The sequence below is a fragment of the Mizuhopecten yessoensis genome, unplaced genomic scaffold, assembly GCF_002113885.1.
Source record: "Mizuhopecten yessoensis strain PY_sf001 unplaced genomic scaffold, ASM211388v2 scaffold1515, whole genome shotgun sequence".
In the NCBI taxonomy this organism is placed as follows: domain Eukaryota; kingdom Metazoa; phylum Mollusca; class Bivalvia; order Pectinida; family Pectinidae; genus Mizuhopecten; species Mizuhopecten yessoensis.
The window spans coordinates 341,817-367,548 of NW_018404085.1; the positions used below are offsets into that span (position 1 = coordinate 341,817).

At 35.1% G+C, this 25,732-nt stretch overlaps 1 protein-coding gene across 1 annotated transcript; it reads right to left on the bottom strand.

Annotated features, from left to right (window-relative positions):
- Nucleotides 1-1,865: 1,865 nt before the first annotated feature.
- Nucleotides 1,866-13,338, bottom strand: LOC110463925 (receptor-type tyrosine-protein phosphatase beta-like). Its single transcript, XM_021518877.1, has 8 exons — nt 13,089-13,338; nt 12,663-12,950; nt 9,343-9,618; nt 8,924-9,205; nt 6,645-6,920; nt 6,220-6,507; nt 2,629-2,916; nt 1,866-2,140 (listed from the first exon to the last, which is right to left on the bottom strand). The coding sequence occupies exons 1-8, from the start codon at nt 13,336-13,338 to the stop codon at nt 1,866-1,868; spliced, it is 2,223 nt and encodes a 740-aa protein (XP_021374552.1).
- Nucleotides 13,339-25,732: the final 12,394 nt, after the last annotated feature.

Consider the following 25,732-nt stretch of genomic DNA (forward strand, 5'->3'; position numbering starts at 1 on the left):
AACAACCGTGGTTATAACGCAAAGCATTAAAACTTGCGATGACATGATTCATATAAATATGCACATAATATATAATATCTGATTTGGATGTTTAAGTTAAATCAAAGGGCTGTGGTCACTCAGGGGTGCTGCGTACGAAGGATTCAAATAATGGAATAAAGGAGGTGGCATATCAGTACAGAATGGCAGTAAATAATAAAGAACATGTTGTTGAGTAAGGGTCATAATAGCCCAGACAACCCTGCAAACCAAAATTGTCCCGTAAGATTATGGGAAAGTTAAGTTTACGATTAAATGAAAAAATAATTTTGGTTTGCAGGGTTGTCTGGTTAAGGTCACTGTTACTATTTTTAAAGAGCATTGTCTGCGCTGTAGCAGCTTCATTACTTGAAGGATTTCCATCGATTTGAAACACTAATTAAGGACCATAATATCAGACAAGTTTCAATTGTTTTAGCAATACTCTGCTTGTTATATATATTTTTATTGAAAATTATGATTAAGGGATGGGCTATTATGACCCTTACTCGACAACATGTTCTTTATTATTTAATGCCATTCTGTAATAATAATATCATAATTATTTATTTGTATTATCAAATTTTGATATTATTATTACAGTTTGTTATTATCATGATTAATTATACAACAAATGAAAACGAGATGGTATTATTTCCCGTGTGTGTATTCACGGACGTATGCAAGTCCCTTGTGTATCTCTCCTTCTCTCGATATTGTGACGAAGGTTAAAGACCTAACTAATTATTCAGTTTCTGGTTAATGTGAATAATATGTAAATACGGTTTTACTTTTTGATGTTCAATATGCTATATTCACGAAGCACTTGTATCTAATCGGGCCATTATCTAGAGACTGTATTGGGAACATATCTACAAGCTAGATAGGCACAGCTGCTGTCGCATTGGAAAGCTATCTATAAACTCGTTAGGCACAGCTGCTGACGGCTACCTTAGTATAAGTCAACATTCTCTTTCACTTGGAGACTTTCCATTGAGACAAAGAAAACACGAAGCCTACTTTATCAAGGACAGTTATCAAACAGTCGTTCAACAAGTCGCGAGCAAGAAACTACGCAATGATGGACAAGGGGAGAAAACTCGTACACACAGACTTTAGAGTATTGGAATACGAGGCGTAGTAATTTGAACCAAATATAGTTCGGAACTTTCACTGATTAAAAACGCCACTGTTAAAGATCTTTACATATTTCTTTGATTTTTTTTGTCTTATACAGATATATTGTACCAAATTATTGCATTGATCATATCATGAAATAATGAACACATTATCTAAAAACCTTTCGCGGAAGGATGTAGAGTGTTTTTTTCTTTTTTTATTGTAAAGAAATTATTCGGTCCAAAAAGCGTAGTAATCTGAGATTGATATAGTTCATGATGCTCACTGAAAAAACTCGCCTTTTCATTTTTTTTTTACATTTTTTCTTTGATTTTTGATCATTTTCATACGTATACCATGAAATAATCAACACAGCATTTAAAGATCTTCCGCGGAAGTCTGTTCATTGGTTTTGATTTGCCCAGGCTTGTCGCGGACCGCTATGAATGCTGTACACAGCATCCAAAAATGAGAAGCAAATGTCATAGAAATATTGACATGAAAGCGGAATAAGGCGTGATACATGTAATAATTCAATAATCTATAATGACTGTATTTACTTATTTACATAAAAAAAAACCGAAGGAAAATTTCAGATAAGAACTAAATTTGAAATCTTTCATTCCCGAGGCCTTGTACGTCACTTGTACAATAGTGTTGTAACAGGAATGGGTTATAGCCTTTACGTTATTTTGTATTTAGACACGCTTTCCTCTTGCAGCGCAAGATTACACCACTTCGACCATGCACCCAGCAGACAACCCAACCGCTATAAACGTTGCTTTAGCGGCTACACTCAAACCAACAACACCGACTGATTGCAGGATTGCAAAAAGACTTCCGGCGGAAACATTCCCGAATGACATTAGCCAGGCCGCTATTGTTCCACTGGTAATTCCACCGGAACCGAACCCAAGTGCAGCCAACATTGGACCAATTGTACCCAAACTTCCGATGGCGATGGTCCCTCCTACTATTGCTCCTATCAGACATGGCATGGACACTGAAAATAAAACATGACAAGTTAATAGCTTGCAATGGGTTGATAGTGTTATTTTACATTTTTTATGATACAAATCATAAAAGTAATAATTAGATAATTGTCTTTCTAAGTATGATAAAAAAAAATACCTGAAAAACATTTGCATATTGGAAATTTATATACAAATTTATTCTATCTATGCTAGTTGTCGAACATAAAACTGATAATATATATCGTTTTGATCTAACCAGAGTATTTATTGTATATGCGCCATATATTTAATTTTGTACTGTTTCCTCATGGAACATTTCTGCATACTTTCCTCTCAAAACAATTTGATACAAAAATATATATATATATATAAACAAATGCTATCAACTTAAAGTATTGTCCTTAACGATGGGATTTTGTCTATGTGATACACAAAGTTGTAACACAAACATGTGTTACGTTTATCTTGATAATTAATAACTTTAAACAAAGTATGCAATAAGGCCTGTATTAATTACCTCTGATGTCTTTCGTCTTCATGTTAACAAATTGGGATTTACTTTGTATGCCTCCAGTTTTGACGTAAATTTCAATTTGATAATCTGTGTTGATATCAATTTCTTCGTCAACAAGCATGGTATCTTTCCTGCTTGAAAACCGAGCCACTTCACTCTTATCATTTGGTTTTCTAACAATGATATGTTTCCAAATATCTTTTAATGGCTTGATAGTCATCAGCTCTATTGATGTTGATTTAGTGGAACTTCTTTTCTCGTCAATAAAGGGCGGCTCTGGGCGTTCTTCAACTATGAGATATAAAATATATAAAAATGTGACATACAACATATTGGATTTATTTTACCTTTGAATATCAGTGCAATATTCATATAGAATTTTGTTTTAAATATTTTTAAAGTTTTGCTATATACCAAATATAGCGATTATATCATTTTCATATAACAAATGAGCTTATGATGTAGAGGAATATGTATATCATTGGTGACACGATATGATATAGAATACTCCGAATACGGAGTATATTACTCGATAAACCAACAACCACACCTGCTATATAATAGTGACAGTGGGGACTAGCATATATATCTACTCTTTCACGAAGCTGATCACACATTGTTATTTGACATATTTTTTTTATCGCATGTCCCGTTAAAGTACCTGTACTGGGTTTTTCAAATTAGTAATCCTACATAACGTTTGTTTTGTCAACAAAGTTCCTGTCTTAAAGTATTTTGGATATGTGTACCTGTATTGTGTGACAAGTTGATTTGGATGTGCTTTACGTGTATATATACTAGGAACCGAACAGTAGTTGTGTATAACCACTAGTACCGAGTAAAGTAGGACAGTTATTCGTTACTCGCCATAACGAATGACTATCTTAATTTACTCCTCCGCCCATCACAGAAAGTACAAATAGAATAAGGAATATTAAAAATTCGTCATAAAATATAATAATATACAACATTTATATAGCGCCCTATATGATTTGTAAAATTTCTCTAAAGCGCTTTACAACATATGGATAAAAGTAATGGTTATAAATGTGAAAACAAAAAACAAAGGCTTACAGTCACTTTTATACATTTAAGCAAGCAATGTGCACATAATTGAACAAATAAAAGGGTGGTATTTACATAACGTCTTTGCAAAGATTCTAAAATGCAGACCTGAAGAGGTAAGTTTTGATGTCCCTCTTGAACTTGGCCGAGGTATTGGACATCATAAATATTTCAAACTGTTTCAGTCATTTGATGAAAGAACCCTAATTATATATTTTATATTCCGAATCATCAAACGGTAGACTGGGGAAAAGACGAAAATATTACCAGCCATGTATAAGGTGAGAATAATAATGTTTTAACAACTAACAGCGTATCCTAATGCAGTTGTTGACAAGGGGATCATCTGAGTTTGGCGATTTAGTTGGAATTAATATGGACATCGAATACCGACTGAAATAAGTTCAATGCTTAAAATGAACGCATTTTAAATATGTCATTTTCATTAGCTTTGATATTAACCCGCATTCTATTTTGTTGTGCTTTTTGTATGGATTGGTTTGGTTTGGTTTAGTATTGTTTAACGTCCTTTAACAGCTATTTAAGGACGGCCTCTCCTGTGTGCAAGATGCATGCGTGTAGTATATGCGTGTGTGGTTTGGGAGGCTGCGATATGTTCATGTTTGTCTCCTTGTGAAAGCGTGGAACTGATGCCGACTTTATAGCGCTACCTCACCATAAACATAATAATAATAATTCGAGGATTCTAATATACCGCTTTATCACAACCTAGTTCGTAGGTCGTCTCAAAGGGGATCACAAATTATCATCCGTGGTTATAGGGCCTTTGCACCCAGCCAATATCTTTCTCAATTCACTGGGGAGCATACAGCCGGTGCTGCCATTTCGGCGCTCACAGCTAGCATTCAACAGTTCTAGCACTGCCCAACCACGTCCTCATTTACAGCTGAGTAGACTGGAACAAGCGGTGTAAAGTATCTTGCCCAAGGATACAACACAGTGCCGTGACGTGACTCGAACCTGCGGTCAGGCGCCCGGCGTCCTACCACTAGACTACCGTGCCTTCCGAACTGAAACTGAAACATACTGCCAAAGACATCCAGCAGGACACCCCACCCGGTCACAGTATACTGACAACGGGCGAACCAGTCGTTCCACTACTAAACTGCTGAGCGTTAAGCAGGAGTAGCAACTACCATTTTTACAGACTCTGGTATGTCGCGGCAAGGGGACAGAACCCAAATCATTCCTCACGGGGGCGAACGCTCAACTAAAGGCCAAAAGTGAGGCATTGTCAAGGGAGACATTAGGAAGAAGAAAGTTATTTAGAAAGAAGAGAAAAGATAAGATCCCACATTTAGTCACCTCTTACGATCATGCAAAGGTACAATTCTTACGCCCTACCTGCAGGGACTTTGTATGGAATATTTTCTTATATATGGTGAAATTATAGTATTTTTTCGTGTACAATCGATGCGATCTGAATCAACTTCCCTGATGAAAAGCTAATTTGCACTTTGTGCACCATGCAACCCGTTTAGTATTGTTGTTATCCGATTCCGTCCTCTTTGTCTTTCATTTCTTCTGTTTGTTTTCTCCCCACTGAGGATACTTGTTTTTAGGCTGTGTGGCTGTAGCAGCGCTTTGTTGCTTTACTAAACTGTAATGTTTTATAGAGTGTATGAAATTTAAGATCACAGTTTTATTTGATATTACAAATTACGTATTTTACATGTCATTAGAATCTACAAATGAGTGATCGTTGTTGTAATTTACAAACAAAAGAAGAGGCACGGAGGGCCTGTACCGCTCACCTGGATAGTTAAGCAGTCATAGCAAAATATTATCATTAAATATTATACTGTACTACAAATATTTCCAAAATTTGGCCCAGTCTCGCAGCAACATCCTTACCTTATTGGGTCCCATACCTCTGTCCCCATCGGGGCTGGGGCATGGTTTTTACAACAGTAAATTATATTGGGCCAAGGATACTCTATATTAAATTAGAAATTAGATTTAGATAAAGCTAGATTTATACCATTTGGGTTTCCACCATGTTGGCTCCTAGCATTACATCGGAGTCCTCGAAGGCCGTACGAGTTGTATGGTGCAATGTAATTCAACCTAGCAAACTATGTATCGTGTAATGAAATATGTGTGTCTTACGTTAATCGTTCTTTGCCATATTTAGATACAAAAGGCCCACAATTGTTACGCAAAGGGATGAACTTTCCCATACAATTCGAACCTCGTGAAATTAGGAATATTCTGTATTCCTATTTACGTCTAAATTTGTGGTTGAAGAACAAAATGACGAATTTGCACAAATTAGCCAGCCCATTTTACCGATACTATCAGCAAGGTTAACAAACGAGATCAACAATATATATCACAAGTACATTTAAACCCTGTTTTAAAGTCATCATGTGCGCAAGTGCAGGGAGTCAAAATCGCGCCTATCAGTACTCGGATTTCTGGGAGTCATGCATACGTTTTCATTTGTCAATCTCGCTTGTGTTTACCATGCGATGATTTTGTTTAAGCTTAATTAAATAATCAACTTACGTGTTCTGACTGAGATATCCTCCGAAAGGACGCGTTCTTCATCTCCACAGTGACTTGGTAAAACTGACGTCACAATAAACTTGAACAATTGACCGGGGGTCAACTCCTCAACGTGGAGCGATGTCTGGTCTGGGTCGACCTTGCGGGTCTGAACTGATTTTGAATATACCGGATACCAGCGTACCTCATAGCTCTCCACCGAGCCGTATACTGGGTGGGTCCACTCCAACATAACAAATGTGGTTCCTCTTTCCTTTACGATTAGGTTTCTGACTCTTAAATTCGATTCTACAACAAAACACAATAATACATATGATATAAATATTGAATCAGAGAATTACCAGTGAAATGTATTGGAGTGATGTATAATTTCATCGTTGAAAACTACTGAGTCCACAATCATTCAAAAATGTATCGATACTGACCTTCGACCTGTATTTTTGATGTCGTAGGATCACTAATTGTTTCGTCAGCCACCGCCCATATAACCACCTCATATGCAGTCCCAGTCTGAGGATTGTCTAACACCACGGACGGCCGTGTCGACTCGGTACTTTTCTTTGTCACTACGTCTCCCGCACAGTTCTTCAACATCACAAGATAGCTGTCCAAGTATCCTGGCGAAGCCTCCCAACTCAGCTCCACACGTGTCGTCAGCACGTGACTTTTGTGCATGTTTATTTGACCGGGAGGTGATGGCACTAGATTGAGAGAAAAAATCAAAGTATTCGAAGAGCACAAACGTTTACCTTTTTATTTTAAATTAAATTAGCTTTTACCCACATTTCTAAGGAATATACACACAGCACAGAGTCTATGGTTTAAATGCAAACCTAACATGTCCACTGAGTTGTGTTGGTCTACCTGTGTTTATTTCACTTTGTTATTTCATTTATTCATTTTGCAAATATTATGTACTGTTTTCTTAACAAAATGCTCTAAATTCAGATTATTATTTAAAAACTTTCATAATTTAACTATTTCCGCGCTTCTCGAATCACCGCTGCGACCGGCTGTCATTGAAATGACAAACAACAAGACCAATATTCGAACTCAAAATCAATCAAAGTATGACAAAATATGAACACAGGAAAGATTTACACGGAGATCTGTTAAAAGTAGAACAAGAATAAGACCAGGTGTTCCGTAACTGTAAGCGTTTTGCTTCATTGATGACACACACCTTGTAGATCTAAGTCGAATCCGAGTAATATCACGTCCTCACATCGAGAACTTTGGTAGGGACAACTAAGACCACAAGTAACTTTAATGAGCATAATAAAAAATATCGATCTCTATATCATACAGAAAAATGGCATATTTGTCTGCGAGTTCCTGATAGCAACCATAAACGTTGTCCATAGCCTACATCAACCTGCATCTATGCAAATCCTGTGTGATAAGTTTATCCGTCAGCAGTCGACATCTATCACGGAAGTCGAGTTATTCGGAGGAGGCTTTTGAGTACCGAATGACCTGCAAATTGTAAACAACGTAGACAGGGGAAGTAGTGATGCTGCTATAGGGAAAGGCAAATTATTATTGATCACAAACGTCTAATTGTTAGCCTAACGTGGCACTGAAGCTGAAGGAAAGAGTGTGTTGGCCGAACGTGGCACCAACTTTGTTCAAACCCGCTGAAACGAATATTTTTCACTGTTGAAATGTTAAATGTGTAATGGAGCCATTTAAATGATGTATTGGCTTTTTTAAACAGGTCATGTGCATCACATTTGGTCAAGTATTTGATTGTCAGCCAAATGTCGACCAACCGGTAAACGCCTCAACATTGCAAAAGAATTTTGGTGACACAGATACATAAATATCGACAAAACGTTGAATAAACTTTGGAATTTTGAAGAAGCAGCATCCTTGACATTCGAAAGGTATTGGTGGTATTTCAACTGGGGAATATAAACGTTACACAGTATGCTGCCCTTAAATAGTCTATTTTGTATGTTCGGACAACGTTGCGAATCCGTCTGTGACCTTGCCGCCCGACTGCGACGTTGGCCCAACGACCGTTTCTATCTGGGATTTTTTTTTGTATACGTTTGGTACATTATGGTACCCTCCAGAGCCTTCAACTAGTAAGACCCCTATATCCTTTCTAATGAAATCTCACAGTCGTCATCAGTTCAATTTGCCCGTAACAACTTAGCAAATTACACGTATGAATTCAGACAGGCTTACCACAAGCTCACTAAGGGTAAAGCCAATAATGGTAGCAATCTTACAAACAACATATTTATTTAATTCTCACGTTCACCTGGACCGTGTCTAAAACTATAATGATGTGCACACTATAACGTATGTAAGATTTTAAGATGACTAATATGAATGCACCAATAGCTTAATTAAAAGTAAAGTGAACAATGAGCGAACCAATGAAAAATTGTGTACCCGGAGACGAGAGCTTATCACATAGAAATACAGCAGGTTGTCCGTCGACATATCATTACTCAGTGGATATTTTTGTCAGAGTAACATGTTAATTTTCAGAAATTCGAGGATGAAAACGTATCTATAATCAGATAGGTACATAGCTTTGGAACAAAACTGCGGTCATACCGTTTGCAATCACTGTCAAAAGTGACAGACCTCAATATTAATGCAAGACCCGTTATTTGTCATTCTCTTTAAGGCATTTCTTCGATTAACATTGTATAAATTTCGGTTTAGAATTAATACCTTATCATCTTACTTGTTCTGACTAAGAGATCCGTTGACTGGACGCGTTCTTCCTCTCCACACTGATTTAGTAAAACTGACGTAAAATCAAACTTGAACAGTTGTCCGGGGGTCAAATCTTCAATGTAGAGGGATGTCTCGTCTGGGTCGAATTTACGGATCTGAACTGATTTTGAATGTACCGGATACCACCGTACCTCAACGCTCTCTACAATAATGTATACTGGATGGGTCCACTCCAACATAACAAATGTTGTTCCCATTTCCTTTACAACTAAGTTTCGCACATTCGATCCTACAACACAATGCAATATTACCATTTTAAATTAAAATCATTTTAACGGGAATGTACTTATTGTTATTTTACTAATAATTCAGATTCATCGTTTCAAGCAATATATCACAATAATCCCAAAAGGGGTGGATACTGACCTTTCATTCGTATGATCGCAGTCGTAGGATGACTCATTGTTCCGTCAGCCACCGCCCATAAAACTACTTCGTATGCAGCCCCAGTCCGAGGATTGTCTAACAACACGGTCGGCAGTGTCGACTCGGTACTTGTCTCTGCCACTATGTCTCCTTCACAGTTCTTTAACATCACAAGATAACTGTCCAAGTATCCTGGTGAGGCCTCCCAACTCAGCTCCACACGTGTCGTCAGCACGTGACTTTTGTGCATGTTTAGTGGACCGGGAGGTGATGGCACTGGATGGGGGAAACATAGATAATGAGCAACTTTGAATAATGATTGATTATCAATTATCATTAAAAGTGTTCTAATCACAAAAGCAAATGCTTGGTTGATAATTAAGTGGTTTGTATGCAAATACTAACATGTACACTGTGTTTTGTGTTGATCAACATGTGTATATTTCACTTTGTTAATTAACTGACTTAATTTAAAAATATTATATACTGTTACAGGAAATGCACTTTTTTTCAAAGTGTTCGAAATGCAGAAAATTATTGAAAAACTTTCATAATTTAACTATTTCCGCGCTTCCCGAAACACCGCTGCGACCGGCTGTTATTGAAATGAAAAACAACAAGACCAATCTTCGAACTCAAAATCAAGAAAAGCAGGTCAAACTTTAAGCAAAGGAAAGATTTACAAGGAGATCATTAAAAGATAGAAGAAGAATAAGTCCAGGTGTTCCGTAAGTGTTAGCGTTTTGCTTCATTGATGACACACGCCATATAAATCTAAGTCAAATTCGAGTAATATCACGTCCTCACATCTAATGAGCATATTAACAAATATCGACCTTTATATCACACAGAGAAATAGCATCTTTTTTCTGCAAGTTCCTAATAGCAACCTTAAACGTTGTCCATAGTCTACATCAACCTGCATCTATGCAAATCCTGTGAGATATGTTTATCCGTCAGCAGTCGACATCTATCACAGAGTCGTGTTATTCGAAACAGACTTTTGAGTACCGAAGGAGCTGTCAATTGTAAACAACGTAGGCAGGGGAAGTAGGGATGTTGCTATAAGGGAAGGGAAAGTTTACGCTCGAAAAATTCGAATGATGAGGACGATATAAGGTACTGGTAAGGAAATTTAAGATTTTTTTTTTTAATAATTTCTATGATACTAGACCTACTGAATCCTATTGACGAATTCACAATGTTCGGTGTGGTGCATACAAACAGTTACTCCATCCGGCATTGTATATTTAAAAGATTAATATATTCGAGTAATATGTTGATAGCATCCTTTTCAGAAAACCTTATCAGAGTATGAAATGAGCTGTTTCTTCTCAAAAGTAGAATTCATATATACGTCAGCACACCAAAACAGTATTGAATTCAATCATTGTAAGGCTGTGCTGGGAGGAGTTTCATACTGTGTGCGCTTAGGTCACGTGACCACATGTGTAGTTATATCATTTTAGTACTGTATTTGACGAAACATTATTTCATACTGTTTGCTATGACATTATGAACTACTATACATGGATATATAAGCATGCAGTTAACTTTGGTTTTGTCCTGATGGAATATATCTGTATTATAAATTGAAAGATAGCTTCAAGCAGATTCGTTCAAGGTCAGAATATTAATTCTGTATCATATGGGAGATACTTTGCAACATTTCATTTGAGTTGTTAAGTAAATACTGTATATAGGTTCATAACACACAACCAGCGAAATGTTAATGTGTGACGCTTGGATGACTATTACGACACGTGCTGTCACTTTATTCAGGCAAATGACGAGTTAATCATTTGTATAAACCAATGTGTAAACTATATACCAGTTGGCAACAATAATACTGCACTTGATTTGGCTATGCCTTATAAGTTCACTTTATGTGTACTTGGTTACTAAAATGTGCAAATCAACGCTCAAATTGACAAGGTGGTTCGGCCATTCTTTGTTTATAGTTTGGTTACCAAATGACATTTGGTCACAAATGAGCGATGTTGCTGTATTAAAAATAATTTATTGGCCCAACGTATGCGACACAAACGTTGTAGAGCCAACCACTTTAAATCAAAATATATTGTGTATAAACATGTCAAATGAATTGACCCGACTCAGTACAATCTTGATAAAGTCCACAATTAACTAAAATTTAGCACAAACGTCTAATTGTAAGCCTAACGTAGCACTGAAGCTGAAGGAAAGCGAACGTGGCACCAACTTTGTTCAAACCCCACTGAAACGATATCTTTCACTGTTGAAATGTAAAATGTGTAATGGAGTTAGTTCAACGATGTACTTGCGTTTTTAAACAGGTCATGTGAATCACATTCGGTCAAGTATTTGTATGTCAGCCAAACGTCGAACAACGGTATTAGCCCCGACATTGCGAAATAATGTTGATGAACGTTAAATAAACTTTGGGATTTTGAAGAAGCAGCATCCTTGACATTCGAAAGGTATTGGTGGTATTTCAACTGTTGTGGCAACGTGGGATCGAAACGTTACACATTATGCTACCCTTAAATAGTCTATTTCGTATGTTCGGTCTACGTTGCGAATCCGCCTGAGACCTTGCCTCCCGAGCGCGTGTTGGTCCAACGAACCTTTTCTATCTGGGACATTGTTTGTATACATTTGGTACATTTTGGTAGCCTCCAGAACCTTCAGCTTGTAAGCTCACAGTCGTCATCAGTTAAATTTGTCCGTAACAACTTAGCAAATTACGCGCATCAAATCAGACAGGCTAACTACAAGCTTACTATAGGTAAAGCTAATAACGGTAGAAATCTTACAAAAAGCCTATTTATTTACTTAACACGTTCATTTGGACCATGTCTATAACTTTAATGCTGTGAATTATACATGTAAGATTTTAAGATCACTTTTGCAAGTTTGTGGAGTGCACAAATAGTTTAATTATGAGTAAAGTGAAAACAAATTAGCGAACCCATGAAAAGGCGTATAACGTTACGTAGGTAGGGTTTTTAACTCGGATACGAGACCTAATCACATCAAAGTTGCAGCGCGTTGTCCGCCGACATATTATTACTCAGCGTCTTTTTTTCATCAGATTAACATGTTAATTTCTAGAAATTCGAGGATAAAAACATATCTATAATCAGACGGGTACATAGCTTTGAAAAAAAGAACTGCCGTCATACCGTTTTCAGTCACCGTAAAAAGTGCCAAACCTCAGAATCGGAGTTACCTCACAGAAATATCAATTAAAGACCCTTTATTTGTCATTCACTTTAAAGGAATTTCTTCTATTTACATTGTATATTTTTCGGTTCAGAATTAATATCTTATTAGCTTACTTGTTCTGACTGAGATATCTTCCGACTGGACGCGTTCTTTCTCTCCACACTGAGTTGGTAAAACTGACGTAAAAGCAAACGTGAATAGTTGTCCGGGGGTCAAAATTTTCATGTGGAGGACTGTCACGTCTGGGTTGACCTTGAAGGTCTGAACCGGTTTTGATTGTACCGAATACAACCGTACCTCATAGCTCTCTACTAAGCTGTATACTGGGCGGGTCCACCCCAGATCCACAAATGTGGTTCCCCGGTCCTTAACAACTAGATTTCTGATTCTCAAGTTTGATTCTACAAAACAATGCAAAATTACAATTTTAAACAAACAAATATTGCAACGGGAATGCACTTATTGTTATTTTATTAATTACACGCATTCATCGTTTCAATCAACATGTCAAAATCATTGATAAAGGTGTCGGTACTGACCTTCGACCTGTATTTTTGATGTCGTAGGATCACTAATTTTTCCGTCAGCCACCGACCATATAACCACCTCGTATACAGTCTCTGTCCGAGGATTGTCTAACAACACGGTCGGTCGTGTCGACTCGGTACTTTTCTTTGCCACTACGTCTCCCGCACAGTTCTTTAACATTACAAGATAACTGTCCAAGTATCCTGGTGAAGCTTCCCAACTCAGCTCCACACGTGTCGTCAGTACGTGACTTTTGTGCATGTTTAGTGGACCGGGAGGTGATGGCACTGGATGGTGGAAACATAGATAATGAGGAACTTAAAATAATTATTGATTGACAAATATTATTAAAAGTGTTATTATTGTCACCGACACAAATGCTTAGTTGATAATTTATTTATATTTTATGTGTTTTGCTAAAACATTTCTTTTTTTTGCAAACAATCCAATGACGTTGCGCGGTATAAAGCGTCTGATGATTATCTACATCGGCTGCCATGTCAACTTTATTTGTTTTTGTGGGGTTTTTTTTCCTGTGTTTATTTTATTATATGTATGGTGGATGTTGACATAAACATTGTAGTTTTGCATTTGATATGCACTGTATGATAGTTGTTGACATATACATACATTGCAGTGTTGTTATTGATATACCCTGTATGATAGCTGTTGACATATACATTGCAGTGTTGTTATTTATATACAAAGTATGATAGATGTTGACATATACATTCTAGTGTTGTTATTGATATACACAGTATGATAGATGTGGACATATACATTGCAGTGTTGTTATTTATATACAAAGTATGATAGATGTTGACATATACATTCTAGTGTTGTTATTGATATACACAGTATGATAGATGTTGACATATACACACATTGAAGTGTTGTTATTGATATACACTATATGCGAGATGTTGACATATACACTGTAGTGTTGTTGTTGATATGCACTGTATGATATATGTTGACATATACATACCTTGTAGTGTTGTTATTTATATACATTGTATGAATTATGTTGGCATATACATTGTAGTGTTGTTATTTATATACATTGTATGAATTATGTTGGCATATACATTGTAGTGTTGTTATTTATATACATTGTATGAATTATGTTGGCATATACATTGTAGTGTTGTTATTTATATACATTGTATGAATTATGTTGGCATATACATTGTAGTGTTGTTATTTATATACATTGTATGAATTATGTTGACATTTACATTGTAGTGTTGTTATTTATATACACTATATGATATATGTTGACATATACATTCATTGTAGTGTTGTTATTTATATACACTATATGATAGATGTTGACATATACATTGTAGCGTTGTTATTGATATACACTGTATGATATATGTTGACATATACATTGCAGTGTTGTTATTGATATACACTGTATTTATTATATGTATGGTGGATGTTGACATAAACATTGTAGTTTTGCATTTGATATGCACTGTATGATAGTTGTTGACCTATACATTTTAGTGTTGTAGTTGATATACACTATATGATAGTTGTTGACATATACATTGTAGTGACATATACATACATTGCAGTGTTGTTATTGATATACACTGTATTTATTATATGTATGGTGGATGTTGACATAAACAGTGTAGTTTTGCATTTGATATGCACTGTATGATAGTTGTTGACATATACATTGCAGTGTTGTTATTGATATGCACTGTATGATATATGTTGACATATACATTGTAGTGTTGTTATTTATATACACTATATGATAGATGTTGACATATACATTGTAGTGTTGTTATTGATATACACTGTATGATATATGTTGACATATACATACATTGTAGTGTTGTTATTTATATACATTGTATGAATTATGTTGACATATACATTGTAGTGTTGTTATTTATATACACTATATGATAGATGTTGACATATACATACATTGTAGTGTTGTTATTTATATACACTATATGAAAGATGCTGACATATACATTGTAGTGTAGTTATTGATAAACACTATATGATAAATGTTGACATATACATACATTGTAGTGTTGTTATTGATATACACTGTATGCTAGATGTTGACATATACATTGCAGTGTTGTTCTTGATATACACTGTATGATAGTTGTTGCCATATACATACATTGCAGTGTTGTTATTGATATACACTGTACGATAGATGTTGACATATACACACATTGAAGTGTTGTTATTGATATACACGGTATGCTAGATGTTGACATATACATTGCAGTGTTGTTATTGATATGGACTGTATGATATATGCTAACATATACATTGCAGTGTGGATATTTATATATACTGTATGCTAGATGTTGACATATACATTGTAGTGTTGTAATTGATATACACTATATGATAGTTGTTGACATATACATTGTAGTTTTGTTATTTATATACACTATATGATATATGCTAACATATACATTGCAGTGTGGATATTTATATACACTGTATGCTAGATGTTGACATATACATTGTTGTGTTGTTATTGATATACACTATATGATAGATGCTGACATATACATTGCAGTGTGGATATTTATATACACTGTATGCTAGATGTTGACATATACATTGTAGTGTTGTTATTGATATACACTATATGATAGATGTTGACATAAAATACATTGTAGTGTTGTTATTGATATACACTGTATGATAGATGTTGACATATACATTGTAGTGTAGTTATTGATATACACTGTATGATAAATGTTGACATATACATTGCAGTGTTGTTATTGATATACACTGTATGATAGTTGTTGACATATACATACATTGTAGTGTAGTTATTGATATACACTGTATGATAAATGTTGACATATACATTGTAGTGTTGTTGTTGATATGCACTGTATGATAAATGTTGACATATACATTGTTGTGTTGTTATTGATATACACTATGTGATAGATGCTGACATATACATTGCAGTGTTGTTATTGATATACACTATATGATAGTTGTTGACATATACATTGCAGTGTTGTAATTTATATACACTATATGATAGTTGTTGACATATATATTGTAGTGTAGTTATTGATATACACTGTATGATAGTTGTTGTCATATACATACATTGTAGTGATGTTATTTATATACATTATATGATAGATGCTTACATATACATTGCAGTCTTGTTATTGATATACACTGTATGATAGATGTTGACATATACATACATTGTAGTGTTGTTTTATATACACTGTATGCTAGATGTTGACATATACATTGTAGTGTTGTTATTGATATACACTATATGCTAGATGTGGACCTATACATTGCAGTGTTGTTATTTATATATACAGTATGATAGATGTTGACATATACATACATTGAAGTGTTGTTATTGATATACACTGTATGCTAGATGTTGACATATACATCGCAGTGTTGTTATTGATATACACTGTATGATAGTTATTGACATATACATACATTGTAGTTGTTATTGATATACACTGTATGATAGTTGTTGTCATATACATACATTGTAGTGATGTTATTTATATACATTATATGATAGATGCTTCCATATACATTGCAGTGTTGTTATTGATATACACTGTATGATAGTTGTTGACATATACATACATTGTAGTGGTGTTATTTATATACATTATATCATAGATGCTTACATATACATTGCAGTCTTGTTATTTATATACACAGTATGATAGATGTTGACATATACATTGTAGTGGTGTTATTGATAGAAACTATATGATAAATATTGACATAAACATACATTGTAGTGTTGTTATTGATATACATAGTATGATAGTTGTTGACATATACATTGCAGTGTTGTTATTGATATACACTGTATTAAAGATGTTGACATATACAATGTAGTGTAGTTCTTGATATACACTATATGATAGATGTTGACATAAAATACATTGTAGTGTTGTTATTGATATACACTATATGCTAGATGTGGACCTATACATTGCGGTGTTGTTATTTATACATACAGTATGATAGATGTTGACATATCCATACATTGAAGTGTTGTTATTGATATACACTGTATGATAGATATGTTGACATATCCATACATTGTAGTGTTGTAATTGATATACACAGTATAATAGATCTTGATAAATACATTGTAGTGTGGATATTTATATACACTGTATGCTAGATGTTGACATATACATTGTAGTGTTGTTGTTGATATACACTATATGATAGATGTTGACATAAAATACATTGTAGTGTTGTTATTGATATACACTATATGATATATGCTGACATATATATTGCAGTGTGGATATTTATATACACTGTATGCTAGATGTTGACATATACATTGTAGTGTTGTTATTGATATACATAGTATGATAGTTGTTGACATATACATTGCAGTGTTGTTATTGATATACACTGTATGATAAATGTTGATATATACATTGCAGTGTTGTTATTGATATACACTGTATGCTAGATGTTGACATATACATTGTAGTGTTGTTATTGATATACACTATATGATCGATGTTGACATATACATTGTAGTGTTGTTATTGATATACACTGTATGATAGATATGTTGACATATCCATACATTGTAGTGTTGTAATTGATATACACAGTATAATAGATCTTGATAAATACATTGTAGTGTGGATATTTATATACACTGTATGCTAGATGTTGACATATACATTGTAGTGTTGTTATTGATATACATAGTGTGAAAGTTGTTGACCTATACATTGCAGTGTTGTTATTGATATACACTGTATTAAAGATGTTGACATATACAATGTAGTGTAGTTCTTGATATGCACTATATGATAGATGTTGACATATCCATACATTGTAGTGTTGTAATTGATATACACAGTATAATAGATCTTGATAAATACATTGTAGTGTAGTTATTGATATACACTGTATAATAGATCTTGATAAATACATTGTAGTGTGGATATTTATATACACTGTATGCTAGATGTTGACATATACATTGTAGTGTTGTTATTGATATACACTGTATGATAAATGTTGATATATACATTGCAGTGTTGTTATTGATATACACTGTATGATAGATATGTTGACATATCCATACATTGTAGTGTTGTAATTGATATACACTGTATAATAGATCTTGATAAATACATTGTAGTGTGGATATTTATATACACTGTATGCTAGATGTTGACATATACATTGTAGTGTTGTTATTGATATACATAGTGTGAAAGTTGTTGACCTATACATTGCAGTGTTGTTATTGATATACACTGTATGATAGATGTTGACATATACATACATTGAAGTGTTGTTATTGATATACACTGTATGATAGTTGCTGACATATACATTGTAGTGTAGTTATTGATATACACTGTATGATAGTTGTTGACATATACATACATTGTAGTGGTGTTATTTATATACATTATATGATAGATGTTGACATATACACACATTGCAGTGTTGTTATTGATATACACTGTATGCTAGATGTGGACATATACATTCTAGTGTTGTTATTGATATACACTGTATGCTAGATGTTGACATATACATTGTAGTGTTGTTATTGATATACACTATATGATCGATGTTGACATATACATTGTAGTGTTGTTATTGATATACATAGTGTGAAAGTTGTTGACCTATACATTGCAGTGTTGTTATTGATATACACTGTATGATAAATGTTGACAGATACATTGCAGTGTTGTTATTGATATACACTGTATGATAGATGTTGACATATACATTGTAGTGTTGTTGTTGATATACACTATATGATAGATGTTGACATAAAATACATTGTAGTGTTGTTATTGATATACACCGTATGACAGATGTTGACATATACATTGTAGTGTAGTTATTGATATACACTGTATGATAAATGTTGACATATACATTGCAGTGTTGTTATTGATATACACTGTATGATAGTTGTTGACATATACATACATTGTAGTGTAGTTATTGATATACACTGTATGATAAATGTTGACATATACATTGTAGTGTTGTTATTGATATACACTGTATGATAGTTGTTGACATATACATACATTGTAGTGTAGTTATTGATATACACTGTATGATAAATGTTGACATATACATTGTAGTGTTGTTATTGATATACACTGTATGATAGTTGTTGACATATACATACATTGTAGTGTAGTTATTGATATACACTGTATGATAAATGTTGACATATACATTGTAGTGTTGTTATTGATATACACTGTATGATAGATGTTGACATATACATTGTAGTGTTGTTCTTGATATAAACTGTATGATTGGTGTTGACTCAGCAGGTTACAGACCTGTATTAATTATCAAAATAAAAACATCGTTATGAGTTAACTTTGCCCGTAGCAACTTAATAAACAACCCGATTGCCCGTGTGCGCTCAAATTCATGGCTACAGACCATTATGCTAGCAATATTTTAAACACATCCTCTTTATTAAGTGTTCATGTTTACCTAGCCATTTTTTAATACGTGATTTTAACTTTTGTTCACGACAGATTGTGAATTACACATACATTCATAATAGTTAATAAGATAAATATAAGTCATCTTAAGAAAAGATAGATCACGTTATTTTATATCCAGAAAAGCGACTGGTCCGCCGACACATTATAACTCTGCATCTGCCTTCATTGGTTATATATATAAATTACTTACCTTTATGAATTGTGTGCATTGTGATTATAGCCAATGCCATGGTAAATAACATCGCGGAAAGACATTGTAACACAGGGTTGGCCATGTCAGGTCTGTACAAAGCACATGGAGACCAATAAAAACCAGAACTAAAATAAAAACCAGAACTAAAATAAAAACCAGAACTAAATTTGCATGTACACGTTGAAGAATACTATGTGGGGTTCATTAGATTTTTTCAGAAAAGAAATGCGATCGGTTTGAGGTTACAGTTTTGGCCTTTTACAAATCTGTGTCTACACATCAAAAGCTAACTTTATATGAAGTCTGATTTTATACTAAGCATATGCGTAAACATTGATAAAAGGATGTAACCTTCTCTGTGTAATGTGCGTATTAGTCTAACCATTCTACCCCAAATTAAGCCAAACCTCAAACAAATTGCAAAAAAGAAACTTTTTATTCATTATCATAATCTATAGTGTGTGGTTAAACACACAAACAAATTCGAAAACACAGAAAAGTTGGGAAAGGTCATTTTTGGGGGTCAAAGGTCACACAACGTATTTGTTATATACCATACAAATATCCATTGACAATATGATGAAATAGATATTATATTGACCCAGTTTTACATTTTATCCAAAACAATGAATACATTTTCACTTCTTTTGAGCGATATTATACAATTATGGACTTTTGTGCTGGTGAATATGATGTGATATGAACCTGAAAGTCTTTCAGGTTCATATCACATCATATTTACCAGCACAAAAGCCCATAACTGTTTTATTCTATGCTTCAACAATAAAATAAAACAAAACAAAACTAAAGGTTCTAATTTTTGTACGCGAGCCTCCGTGTAAAATTTAGCCAGGTTTGAATACAACAGCTCATCATTGTAGCATTCGAAGGTATCGTCTAGATTTTTTTTCTTAAGATAAGCATGGAGGACATGCACTGCTTGTTCAATGGCCTTTTTTTAAGTTAACAGCTCCTTTATCCTCGAATAGTTTTGGTAATTTTCTGATGTAACGGAGGATAAACGTTCGCCAGCAGCCATCTTCTAATGTCGTCTGACAGATCGCGTTCCAGTCTAACTGCGCATGCGCTACGACAGGTTCCGGGGAATTTCCATACAGGCTATATTTAGAAATCGATATTCACCGGATAACCAGTCTACATGAGTTTTTGAGGACTGATCACGTGTATAGGATCCGACCAATGTGATTGCGAGAAATGTTCATGCATATAATAAACATAAATGAAAGCAAAATAAACAAATAAAATACTCAAATCGGGTTAAAGATAGTAATATTTGGGACGAATTGACTTATAATTATGACATTATATCAGATTTGTTATATTAGAGTCCTGAATTAAACTAAATGTTCTATATAGTAATTATGGAACACTCGTAAAACGTTTTTAAAACGTGCTAATTGTATCTCTAAGGCGAATATAAACACTAGTTTTCAGACAATACTGGCATGGACGAGACGACCTCTACCGATTTCAAGCGAATGTCAGTACCAAAAACGGACCACGGCTTGAATTTGACAATATCTTGTACTAAAAATGATAATTTTGTGTCATCATTTTAACATTTTAATTCGTTTTGAAAATTTAATGAATATAAGTATTTCTATTGGCTGAATGTATTTCTACATCCGAAACAGAATGCTTACATGATGTCTTCGCACGCGCATATTTTAACAACGTAAACAATTTGCTAACGCTATTTGAACTTAAAAACTAACCATATGTAGACAAAAAAATGATGCATGGCTATGTATTCTAAGGTTGCATCATTGTAATAACTGATATATTGATACATTTATTTATATTTTTGCAAAAAAGTGATCCGATTTTGATACTGATCCGATTTAAGTCCTCCCTCCATACATGGTTATACAAAATTACTATAGATTACATGATAAAATTGTACTATGCCTCGTCCTCAATTTGTCTAGATGAATTTGAACAACTATTTCCTTTACAGTCCTTGCAGACTACAGAACACTCTAGTCCATGTTTCCTATAAGTGCACCTTCTTGTGTCACAGCTCGTCTTGCAATGGCAGCTGATAATCTGAAGTAAGCTTTCTGGAGCTGCAGCATTCCATCATCGATTGACCATCCCCACTCACAGGGGTTCATATTGGAATCCTTTACCAATGTTTGTACTTGAAGTTTGGTACTTTGCGTGAAAAAGAGACGTGATTGTGTCTTCAAGAATTCATCATCTCGAATCTTCTTTAGCGTTGCAGCTTTACTGATGCCGAACATCCTAGAAGTGGTATCACAGCCACTTATTGCGTGGAAAACTGGCAGAACTCCACAAATATCGGGTCCAAGAACAGTTTTAGTTTTTCGTACGTACCACACCTTCATTTTCCCTCTGGAAACGTGATCTGATCTGAAGTACAGCGGCTGAGATAATGTCAAATCTAGATGAAAGAGGAGAAGTACAAGTAGGTCGGTGTCTTCTCCTAACAACACGGTTGGCTTTGACAATGCTGAAGACACGGCGGTATGTGCAATCAGGACATCAGCATCAGACGTTGCCTTGTTTGTTTCAATTCCACTTTCGGACATCTTTTTAATTAAAAGGTTGATAAAACTTTCCTTATTTGCATTGTTTGCAAGGAACATGTCTTTCTTCGTCCTATTCGGGGTATTTTCAGTGAAGACCACTTGAGTACCCATGATTCCTCGCGATCGTCTGAGATGAATTGCATCTTTTGTGTCGGGACCAGAAGAATAGCCGTCAAAAACCACGGTACAATCGGTGTGGGCGTACTTGATGCTGTCAATGTATCTCTGACAGATCTGCCCAAATGTCGAGCCATTTTGCCACTGTATCCGATGAAGAACGGACCCGCCGTCGATGACATATTGGAAACCTTCACCCGTAATATATTGTGCCATACAGTCCCCTGAGTTCCATATTGCATCTAGTAAGGCCGACGTTTGTGCCATTCTCATCATACCATCATCTTCGATCACATCTGTATCCGCAGATGCATTTTAAGACAAATAAAGAGCATTTATCTCGGAGGATACAGTGGAATCTTTGTATCGCTGTGATTAGCCACGTCACTTCCGTTTTGAAGGTACCCCCCCCCCCCCCCCCCCCCCCCTTAGGTCGGGCATTGAGAAAAGAATACACCTGCTGTTACCCACTGCATGATGGTAAGAGACAACTTGGGGACAATAAGCGACCAAAATGAATCTTCTGCACCCATTGCAATAACTTGGATATTTATATTTCTAACTACCACTAGCTACCTTTTATTTCCTAGCGCCTTGCTTGGCAATACAGACCCTGGACCGTTTTTCTTGTCCGTTTAAACGCAAACGCAACGCAACGCAAACGCAACGGAAACGAAACGCAAACGCAACGGAAACGCAACGGAAATTCAACGCAAACGGAACGGAAACGCAACGCAAACGCAAAGGAAACGCAGCAGAAACTCAACGCAAACGCATACAGACCGTTTGGTTAAACTCGCTCCTAAAACGCAGTTCATAGCAGACAAATAACGGACTTAGATTTAGATGTACTTGCTCGCGAAAGCGTGTCGGTCTCTGACCCTAACTCTGACCTGTATTTACATATGCAGCGCTCGCGTGTTATTTGCACAGCGGCGGATGCAGATGTATCTATAGGCAACATTTTCCCCGTCAGCACCAACAAAATAATTTGGAATGATGATTTGTCCCCCGATTTTTTCATGAATATTGATAATTCATTTTGAAATGGAATTAAACTTCTAACGGCATCCGTTTGGAACTCAACAGTATATTATATTTAACATCTAATCACTAAATCTACACGACGTAAAAACACATACCTTTTTATGAATTCATAAGATTAAAAGTATATTTGATGTTGGTGGTTTCTCACTTATCTTTTATTTTAATTTCTATATTTTCCCCAAATATTATTTCAAGGTGAAGCTACGGGAATAGTCTTGAACAATGGTTCTTCGACATCAACAATACATATGGATACGTCTAGTGGGTAGTTCATTTTTTTAGTCTCAAATTCTAAAAAATATTTAATCAATTTGTCGAAAAATAATAAACAACCCAAACTAAATAACGTACGTGTAATTGTTTGTTTTTATTTAAACTAGGCGATCGCAAATGTTCAAAAGGAGATGAAATATGAAACTTGTGTTTGGAAAATATTGGATATGAATATCATCATATGTATAAAACAAGTGAATGTGATGTGTTTGCATAGAGTATTATTCCTGTATTATCTTACAAATCCAACTGAAATGCTGCAAGCGAATTCCGTGTTATTATTGGTTTTTTCTCTCTTAAAATCGTACTTCTCTCTTATATCTCAAACAGGTATAATTCTTATGATATTCTCTTTAGTGGTATTATTTGATAATTATAATCAGTATTTATATGAATGATATTGAAGCCGGAGCGTTAGTTATATGTATCTTATCTATACATCTTACAACACAACATACATGTATACATTCTATGCACCCTGTTACGCTTAATCATACTCATTGCTGTACCTACGGACTCAAATAATCTAATTCCGTGCTGTACCCTCAAGTTACACATTTTCATTTGTCTGAGTGATGAAAACATAACCTGAAATCTGAATTACTTGTTTTCTCTTGACAGTCATTTTAAAAAGTATATTGCACAAACAGCACTGATTTCACTATCCTAAACAATAGCGAATCAATCCCAACTATCATCTGGTCTTTGCTTTTACCTGGCCTTACATATATTATTGTTTAAACGTGTGGTCACCCCTGTTACCTGCGACTATTGTTATTTCGAAGGTAAAGACCACAATGTTACTACCTGTGGTTTCAGGCACAGGGACCCGGGAATTTGCTACAGTTGTTTGTTTGGACCAATCGCGCCGTATAGTAATATAATATTGAGGAATCATATTGTGCTGAAGATAACATTATGTAGATGGTATTCCGCAATATAAAATGTGTCAGAACTTCCAGACAGTGAGTTTAATTGATATCAAACTGACGACTCTGAATAGGACGGACACTTCGGCCTTCCACGCAGGCGGCCGGGGTTCGATCCTCGAAGTCGTCGGACGCATGGAATATCAGAAAAAGTGTTTTTCTCCTGCCCACACAACTCCAACAACCCAGGTGTAGTACAACATGGTCTGGGGTGGATGTTGCGGTATCTGTGCTGTAGCATTCAAGTGAGGTGTCACTTTAAATGATGCCGTTGGAAGCACGGTCCCACTACAATCAGAACACATCACATCTCCAGCATACATACATAGGGAGATATTAGCCAGGTGGCATAGGACTCGTAGTTAGCGCCTGGTAAGGCAGCTCCTGCGAATTCCTCAAAATTGAATTGATTATACATCGTAAATTCTCAGATTAAGTTAATCTACATGACGCCTTATCACAATAAGAAGAAGAAGAAGAAGAAGAAGAAGAAGAAGAAGAAGAAGAAGAAGAAGAAGAAGAAGAAGAAGAAGAAGAAGAAGAATTCTTGTGATAAGGCGTCATGTAGATTAACTTAATCTGAGAATTTACGATGTATAAATAAGATGTTTTAGTGGTTAACACTATTTCTCGAAATAATTGCCACCCCTCTTTCTAACCGCACCCAAGAAATGTACCCTGAACGTTTTGCTATATCAAGCTTTGAAAATACTTCGTTTAAGCTAAGAAAGTGCGAATGTCGTAGTTGACTTCGTTTCCGAGATATTGTGATTTATCTGAAAAACACACCTTTGGCTCAGCGGCGATCGCCTCGATATGGATAGCCCACATATGTGACGTCACAAGTTCAACGCTGTCAAAACAGCCCTATACCGGGAAGCTTTGATCGTGCGTTCGATATGTGAGCTTTTTAGCTACTTATATGATATATTCCGTCGTCACTTGCTTGTGTAGGTAATATTTAAAGTACTACATACATATATTTTGTTT